This window comes from Humulus lupulus, chromosome 3 (assembly GCF_963169125.1).
Source record: "Humulus lupulus chromosome 3, drHumLupu1.1, whole genome shotgun sequence".
NCBI lineage: Eukaryota > Viridiplantae > Streptophyta > Magnoliopsida > Rosales > Cannabaceae > Humulus > Humulus lupulus.
This window is the reverse complement of record NC_084795.1, coordinates 274564861-274574930: the sequence shown is the minus strand read 5'-3', so window position 1 is coordinate 274574930 and position 10070 is coordinate 274564861. Positions and strand designations below refer to the sequence as shown.

At 32.6% G+C, this 10070-nt stretch overlaps 1 protein-coding gene across 1 annotated transcript in view; it reads right to left on the bottom strand.

The window, feature by feature from the left end:
* Positions 1-8136: 8136 nt before the first annotated feature.
* Positions 8137-10070, bottom strand: part of LOC133824337 (non-functional NADPH-dependent codeinone reductase 2-like) — a 28182-nt gene continuing 26248 nt past the window's right edge. Inside the window, exon 4 of the mRNA XM_062257219.1 lies at positions 8137-8587. Coding sequence (XP_062113203.1) covers positions 8363-8587 — 225 coding nt within the window. The 3' untranslated portion in view covers positions 8137-8362. The remainder of the gene's footprint in view (positions 8588-10070) is intronic.

The window sequence follows — 10070 nt, the reverse complement described above, 5'->3', positions numbered from 1 at the left end:
GCATGTAATCTCTTCGAAAAGCAGCTCTCAGCATGCCTGGCCCCTTGGCACGCGGCTACTTGGATGCTTGGACACGGAGCTCCTCGGGTATGCCTCCACACCTCGAGCACGTCCCAAGCTCCCTGGACATACGCTTCCGCTCGGACACGTACCCTGCTCCTCGGACACACGCTTCCGCTCGGACACGCACCCTGCTGCTCTAACACGCACACTGTCATTCGGACGCACGCACCTAGACGCTCGAACGCATGCACCTAAGCTCCTCGGACACGCCCAGTACCTCGGACACGCCAGCTCCTCGGACATGCTCCTAGTCGCTTGGGCACCACACAACATTCGAAAATTTTGCTTGTCTTTTCTGTGAATCTCTCAAAATTATTATTATTTCCCAAAAAGTATCTTTATCTGGGGTAAGTTTATTTCTATTCTCAAAGAAATTTTTTTCATTGTGTAGTGAATATTTTTACTTTGCACTCATTTTCTGCTTGGTCTACTCTAAGGACTCATCACTGTTAGTCATGCTCAACGGCGAGCAGTAGACTATAAGGAGCTGGTCAAAATCTTGAATGATCAATTGGTGGAAGCCTAGGAAAAAATTGAAAGTCTAACTTAGTCTAAGAAAGATCTCCGAGAAAAGACTGGGTAGGCTGAGAAAATAATTGCTGACTGAGGTAGATCGTTGAAGGAGTTGGTTGATGAGAACAACAAGCAAGTCCAGGCCAATTAGACATTGACCGACCAGTTGAAGGAGAAGACTCAAGAAAATGAAAAGCTGAGACAGGAGAAAGAAATTGATCTGGCTCGTTATGAAGAAATCTGCTTCAATTGCATCAAATGCGAAGCCAAGGCCGCTGAGGAGGCAGCTCTTCCAGCTCTATACCAGAGGAGGTCCCTGATGCTGAGGACGATGTTCCAACCAGGAAACAGTCTACTTGACCAGTGAGCATTTTTGGCCGACCAGAGAGCATGCGTGGCCGACCAAAGGCCATGCTCAACTTGAATAGTGAAAACTTTGTTCCCAGAGCCAGTAGTTTACTTTTTCTTTTTTTTTTTGTACTCTTGTGAAAACAATTGCTACTTAGCAACTTTTATATTTTTCTCGTACGGCCAAGTTGTTGGCATTTATACTTTAATTTTCTTTGCTAACTTGAAACATTCTAAGTCTTTTTTAGACTTAAAACATTATAAGTTTTTTGTGAATAGTAAAGTCACTCTGATGTATGCCTTATATTTTAGCATGAGTACTTATTACATTAGACTCCATGTCTAATATTCTATAAGCTTTGCTATTTTGGGCTTAACCCACAAATTCACATCTTATAGCCCTTGGACCCAACTTGGTCCTTTAGGACCAGCGCTTTTGCAATAAGAAACACACCCGCACACTTTAAGATAACCAATGTTTGGTTTTTTTCCTTTCCATAACTCATATGGAGAGATGTTATTTTTCTTCATGGGAATACGATTCAAAATATGACAAGCGGATAGCAAGGCTTCATCCCACAAACTAAAATTCAATTTAGAATGTAATAGCATAACATTAATCATCTCAATACATGTTCTATTTTTCCTTTCCGCTATACCATTTTGTTGTGGAGTATAAGGGGTTGTGCATGTTGGAAAAAGCTTATACAGGATCTTTATTTATTTTCATGTATATCTAATATTAAACAAATTAATACGAGATAGCCTAAAACATGTTTCTAAAATTGAATTCAAAGAGAAACAAATAATATCATACTTACAGTATACCCAGCGGAATTAAAGAGTCCTTCCTTCAGTTTCTCTAACTCTTGTATCCTCTCTGTCGCAGAGTATTACCAAGAAACTGAACCGATCTTCTATTTTCTTCACGATCTTCCAATGTATCCTTAGAACCACCTAGACTAGTGTGGGTAATTCTCAACACATGAGAAAGATATAGAGAAAAGAAGAGAAAATAACAAAGTGGCTTAGAAAAGGACTTGTGTTTAGAGAGAATATAAAACTATCAGAAAATCTGACTTATCAAAAACTCTTGTTTTGACTTCTCTATAAGCACTCCTTTTATAGACTCAATTAGGCCATTTAATTTAATTAAAAAATCAATAAAATAACAGCCATTTTGAAGCCCTAGGTCGAAATTATCATGGGCTATAGGCCCGTGAAATTTCCCCGTTTGATTATAAGCCCATTGGACTTAAAATCAAGGCCTGTATTATTTTCTATTGATTTAATTATTTAAATACTTTATCAAATTAATTATTTATAATTTGAACATTGATTTAAACTTATTTATTAATTTAGATACCAATTTATCTTAATTAATAAATCTGCCATAATTTCTCTTTTCTTCTCAAAATTACACAACTCTGTGAAACTATCCAAAATTGACCTGGTCAACTTTGATAATTCTAATTGATGATTAAATCAATTAATTGAGACTATCTAGATGATTTTATCCAAGGTACAATGGGGACCATGGGCCTATGAAATCAAGCTCCAATAAGTTATCATAAATCTAACAAATAAATTTACTAACTTATTAATTCCTCGTGACTCCACTATAGACTTGAAATTGCACTCTTGAATTCATAGAACGCTCTATAACAAATATAGATACGCTATTAATTATCCATTGTTACAACCATAATTTTCACTCAATCCTCTATAGATGGTCTACAATGAGATAGGACTAAAATACCGTTTTACCCCTCATTGTATTTTATCCTTAAAACACTTAGTTCCTTGTAAATGATATTTCAGTAAACTAATTTAATTACTGAAATGAGATCTCTATCATTTAACACCTTGAACCAAACTAAAAGGAAACCATCGTTTCACTTCTTCATCAGAAGCTATAGATGTTCATATCTATGATTAACACTCCCACTCAATTATACTACCGAGTTCCCAAGATGTAAGTATGGGCTAGTCCGTAGGGTAAGCTGGTAACGAACAAGTCAAAGAACTCAAATAATACAATCAGTTAGAATACTAACCACTCAGAATTGAGATTGAATTGACCTATGGTCAACTATATGATATGACTAGAATAGATAATAACGGTATGTTTACTTATCTTATCAACTGCCAATATCGGTCCTTTCCGATGTAACAAATACATCCGATCTTATCTACTTTGCTAATGTTCTGGAAAGAACATAACACTGTAATGTGTAAGTAGATCATATCGTAGATTGGCAAGTCAGTGTAAATCCGGTGCACTGACTAATCTTATGACTAACTTATTTTTGAACATATAATCATATTTATATTCCACTGTGATTACGTCACTATAAATAAGATTAGCTATATGCTCGGGATTTAATAGAAGTTTATATTAAACAAATAATCATGAAAATAAAACATGTGAGCAAAGTGATTGACCAAGTCAAAAAATGATTTCTATTCTTTTATTGATAATAAAATGAGATTACAAAGAATTTGGGTTTTAATTAGGGCATAAAACCCCAACAGTGCATTCATGAATTATTCCATGCTCTTCACAAAACAATTTAAATTCATTTGAAAAATATTCACCACCCCTGTCACGTCTAAGCACTTTAATTTTCCTTTCAAGTTGATTTTCAACTTCTCTTTTATAAACTTTAAACACATGAAATGTGTCATCTTTACTCTTAAGCAAATATACATATGTGAACCTAGAGCAATCATCAATGAAAGCAATAAAATATATACTTCCTCCTCTAGTCAACATTCCATTGAGTTCACATAAGTTACTATGTATCAAATCTAACAACTTAGAGTTTCTTTCAACACTTGGAAAATGTTTCTTTACCATTTAAGATTTAACACATAGTTCACATTTATCATGCTCAACATTATCACAATCAATTAATCCACATTTGATAGCCCTTTTGATTGTGCTAAAGTCTATATGTGCAAGTCTAACATGTCACAAATCAATAGAATTTTAGTTAAGCATATAACAATGATAAGAAGAAACTTTATTGTTCATATTGTCAATTGAAGTAAAAAGTCTGAGCATTCCATCACAAGCATATCCCTTTCCCACAAAGACATTATCCTTAGACAAAATAAGCTTGCCAGAATCTATCACAACCTTGATTCTCGGTTTGCCAGAAAAATTGTCTCTCACAAGGTTTCTACTCAATTCTAGTACATATGAAGCATTGGAGAGTAGAACCTTCTTTCTGGATGTGAAGAACAAATCAATAGTTCCCTTACCTTCAACCTTGGACCTTTTATCATTGCTCATTTGTATCTCATGACCTTACTTTGAAGATTCAAAGGTCTTGAAAAGAGTTATATCATAGTTAACATGAATGGTGGCACAAGTATCATACCACCATCCACTCACCTTTCCATGAATGGCTTAACTTCGCTTAGTGTTGCCACTAGCTCATCTTGGGTTGAAATGACTTTTTCCTCATTGTTTTGGTTCCTCTTGAACCTACAATCTCTAGCAAAGTGGCCATTGTTGCAACACACAAAGCAAGGTCCCTTAGAACTTTTGTATTGCCCCTCATTCTTCTTGGGCCCTAAGGGATTTTGACCTTTGTCCTTGTTCTTACCAAATCCTTTGCCCTTGTCAGGAGGGTTAGCCACTGCATTGGCCTTGGAAGTCTCTTCAATGGACTCCTCCTCCTTCTTATCTCCAGAACAAGATTCCTCCTCAATTCTCAAGTGTTTGAGAATTTCCTCCAATGAAACCTCCTCAGTCCTATGGAGAATTTTCTTCATATAGCCTCTCCAAGAAGGAGGTAATTTGGATATAATGGCACCAATAATGAATTGTTCCAGAAATACAATATTGGGTGTAGACAATTTATTCACAACAATTTGTAACTCATGAATTAGAAGGATAAAAGGTTTATTATCATGAAACTTAAATTCCATATATTGAGTTTTGACCCAAAAACACATTTTTAAAGTGCCTACAATTGAAGCTCAAATTTCACATTTTCGCTATGTGAAATTTACTAATTTTTTATACCTAACTTGTATTTTAACACTTATCTTTTTGTATTTTAACCAATCATAACAAGTACTACTTCGAGGACGTCCCTTAGTCCGCCGTGGCGTTGCCTGCAATTCCGCAGCCTTCCTCATCATTTTTTCGTTCAGTCGCATGACTTCAGTCAAACTTTCTCGTTGTCTTCGATTCTCCAACTTCACCATTGGCACATATCTCTTAGGATTATAATAATAATCCTCTTTAGGTTGCCTAGACCCCTGACTAGGTTCTCGTGGGGCCGCCGATGCACTACCTTCAGAAGGATTTTCCTCATTCTTCGACTATTTTCCAGGCTATTGGGGATGGTCTTCCATTTCAAGAGTGCTATTCTAAAGGATTCTTGGCAATGGTTAACCATTTCCATGGATGCTGCCAACATGTGCAACCATTGTTTTTTTGATAGAAGGTTTGAAAGAACAAGAATGCTTAATGCTCTTAATGAAAGCACCAGACTGTTGACAACGTTTTTTCGTCAACTTAATGCAAGAGCAATTAAGCAAATGTATAATTTAGCAAGAAAACAAGAATAGAGATTTTTTACGTGATTCAGCAATTAAAATCTGCCAATGTTAACGAGTCACTTTTATTAAGGTATGTGTTAAAGCATTGAGAGCAATTTCACAGAGCATTCTACAATACAAAATTGTGTGTCAATACAAATGACTAAACCCAAGCTATTTATAGATCCGGTTACCAGACTTGTCCCTTAATCTTGGGGATATTACAATATTCATATCAGGCTCAAATTTGAAATACAAATATGTTACTTAAAATACAATCAATTGCATTAATTGTAGATAAATATCCCTAAACAATAAGGTTGAATACATTGTTTGAATTAAATCTCCATGATTATAGGGATTTCCATACACGCTGCTTCAGCGTGCTTTCAAGATCATATGTTACTTTGAGCTCATTGTTCCAGTTGTTGCTACCTCCTTGCTTGATTGATCTTTCGAACTCATCTTTCGGAGGAGACTCTTATTGTCTTCGAGCTTGCAACTCATGCTCAAGTGTAAGCGATATGGCTCATTGAAACTTCATGTTTATTTGTACAAGTATAATGTTAATACTTATTAATTCTGAGAATACATCATACGAGCCTACATTTCGAGGCTATTTATTTATTATCAAAATTTGAGTGTAACAAAAATTATATAAATTGTTATAACAACACGATAATATAAAAAAATTATATAATATATATATAAAAAGCAAATTTATTGTATTTTTCTTAATTAATTTTTATTAAAGTATTAATATATATTATTTTTTATTTAATTATATATTTCATCAAGAAAAATTCAAAATATATCATTTAAAAACATTAATCCCCATAGTGGCCCATACAATGTCAAAAATTAGTGTTCGAGATGATTTCGATTGTCTTTTTTGGATGTAATTGTGCAATGTGTTAATCCTTATTTGCATTTTTATAGAAATATCTTTTTCTTAAAAGATAAAATTGGTTGAATTAGTTGTTTTCCTTTATTATAATATTCGGAAATGTTTGTTTCCCTTTATTATAATTTTCGGAATTGTTTGGTTTCCTTTATTGATATTTTCGGAAAACCACTTTCCTTTTGTGTGAATTTTGGACAATAATGTGCTTCCTTATTTAGCCTATATTGTCTCATTTTGTTTATAAAGGAAACAAAGTTTATTGCAAATATTCGGTACTTACCCAAAGTTGTTTTTGGATTATTTGCTAATATATTTTCGCGCAGCTCAAGGATTGCAATCAGGAAACTGGTTCTTAATGTCATTAATTATTGTTTCCTTTTTGAGCTTGTTTTGATCCGACACAGGTTTGAGCTGTCCCCACCGATATCGCATCTGTCGGATCAGCATTTTCTAAAAAAGGCAACTCTTCATCAATCAAGAATAACTACTGTGATTCTTGCCTTTATTAGAAGAATTCTTTCTCTGCCTTTGTGAGCACGAAAAAGACTCTATAAATAGGGCTCTAAAGGCAGTGAAAAAAGGTGAACTCTTTGGTGCATTATTCGTGAGCTTTATTGTAATATTTGTGAGAGTTCCTTTTTGTATTCAAAATCATAAGTATTCATGTGATCTTGTATAATTATGTGTGTTTAGTTTTTAGTGGTGAGTTTATACCATGTTCATGAGTGAATACACATTGTAATTTGAACACAACGTTTATAGTCTTCGGGAGAAGATTTTTACAAGACTTGCGTCGGGAGGATGCAAGCACTCGCTGGCCATTGAAGGGAGTTCAAGTGGTTGAGCGTTTCAATCAAGATCAGATTAGTGAAGAGAAGTACAACAAGTTGCGGCAAATCTCAAGAGGGAGTCTTGTTTTGTTTAAGTCAATGTTTTTGTACTTGTGATTCTTTATTAATTGGTTTTATTCTCTGGGCGTGGCCCCAAGGAGTAGGTTATCCGAAAGAGTTTTTGAACCTTGTAAAAATTCGTTGTGTTCTTTATTGTTTTGCATTGTCTTTTTATTGTGTTCAGTTTCTGTCGTGACAAATTTGGTTTCTGTCCCGACAGAACTGTATTCTGTGTAACACAGTTAATTACCATTCCGCACTTTAATTAATTCACTTGGTTTAATTAATTTGATAATTACTAAAAACGGAATTTCACAATGTTTTACTCATCTAGTTGATAAAGATTATTATTTATTATATTGAAGTATATTCTCAAAAAAAAAAAAAAATCGTGAATAGGTTATTCTCCATTTGGTAAAAAAAAAGTGATTCTCCATATATGAATTATTGACCATAACAAACACAAGGAGAAATAAATAGATTTTATACATTTTTGTCATATTATTTATTTAGACTTTATGATGTAACAAATTATTTTTAAAATTTTGTGTTTTGTAAAATGGTTTAAATAGACCGTAAACTTAATTTTGATGAACAAAAAAAATTGAATATGACAACATTGTTATTAAGCACAATAATAGTGCTTTTGTTTTGAGTTAGTTTGGTGAATAATTTCTTATTTTAGTTCAATTTTTTTTGACCAAAATCAGCTTTAGTGGTTTATTTGAATCATTTTACTAAACACAATGTCCAAAAAGTAATTTGTGGAAACACAAAATTCAAATAGGTAATGAGACAAAACACAAAATCCAAAAAAATATAAACCTAATAATTAAGATTTCCTAAAGTAAAAAAGTACAACACAAGGAAACTATTAGTTGTATAAATACGCATCTAAGATCCAAAAACTTGACAATGTTAGGTTTTTCCATAGAAACAATAAACTGAATTCTTATCTTCAAAACAAAATCTCTGTCCAATTCATTGTTTGAATCCAAAAAAAATGAAATCTCTTAGAATCTATTTATTTTCCTTCCTAAAATATGAATTCCAAATTAACACATATATAGGATTAATATATGAATGATTAAATCTCGCCATCCCAAAGATCCTCAACAGTTTTAAAAGGGCCATCTTCGAAGATGAATTCGAGCGCCGGAAATCCTCTGCGTTGTGGAATTTGGCTAATCTTTTGGACCTCTTCATTGGTTAGCTTCCAATCAAATATGTCTAAGTTGGCTTTCATTCTTTCCTTGTTAAAGCTCTTTACTAGCACACTAACTCCTTTCTCGTACGCCCATCTCAAACACACCTTTAATTAATTCAAATGCAACCACATTAATTATAATTATATATCCAACAAAAAAGATATACATTAATTTGTTATTATGTTTGATTTATGATCCTATATAGTGCACAAAATTATATAAATATATATGTACCATGTGCAAGCAATGTGTAATGCACATTTACTTATGCCCCGTTTGTGACAGCTTTTAAAAAAATAAAAAGCTGTTTTCTGAAAAAGTTACGTAATAATGGTGTTTGCTAAAGAGTAAGGAAAACAGCTAATTGAAGAATTTTTTTTCAGAATCTACAGCTAGAAGCTAAAACTAGCATAACCTAACATTTAGATTTTTTTAAAGTTAGTTTTTTTCTATATGACATACTGATATGAGTTTTCCAACTCACATCACCTTAAAATTTGTAATTTACTAAACACTAAACATTTTTTCCCCATAGAACAGTTGCAACTACTTTTCTTTAGAGCACAGCTACAACTATTTTTCCCCACAACACAGTTATATCAAATTGACCCGTAGTCTTATTTAAAAAATTATTAAATATATTTATTAAGTTTGTAGGATTGTCATATAACTTTTAAATAAATAATATTATTAAACATATAAAAAGAATAATATAAACATATTAAAAGAAAAACTAAATCTAAATGTTGTTTATGTTTTTTTAAATAAATATATATATATAAGATAATATTTTAGATCATAAACTACATTATTTAAAGTATAAAAATATTTATGATATTATTCAAATCACACATTTATGATTGGAGAAGAAACTTGTTTATTTTTTTATAGAAGATAAATATTATTTAAATTTCTTATATAGTTACATAGTCATACTATTTGTATACACATGACACATATATAATGTATTTATAATATTTGTTGTTATTTAATATGAATATATATATAGTTAAGTTACATTAAGTAATAAAAAAATATGTTTTATAATTTTTTTAATAAAATATAAGATTATATATTATATATTATATATTATTATAATAATGATATTTTATAATATTTGAATTTAAATTAATATAATTATTAAATATTTATTTTTGTATTAAATATTATTATAAAAAGTCTTGACTTTTGTCATGGTACAAGGTTAATAGTTTCTCTGTTTTAGCTCTTTGTTCTTTGGCATATTGTTCTTTGGCTTTTTGTACACTCGTTTCTTCATGGCGACGGTCAACAACATTAACCTAGGCATGAATGAAATAAGTCTAGCAGATGAGGAGACTGGTGGTTTGGCGTTGCAGGATTTCTCAGGGGAACAGGAGGAGGAAACTATCTTTGATTGGCATCTTTGTATTGTAGGCAGATTCATTGCTCCTGGGGCCATTGACTTTTCTGCAATGCAGCAAACTCTGGCTGCAATATGGCGACCAGGGAAGGGAGTTTTCATTAAGGAACTGGAAACCAACAAGTATCTTTTCCAGTTTTATCATGAAATAGATATCAAGAGAGTGCTGGATGGTCGTCCATGGT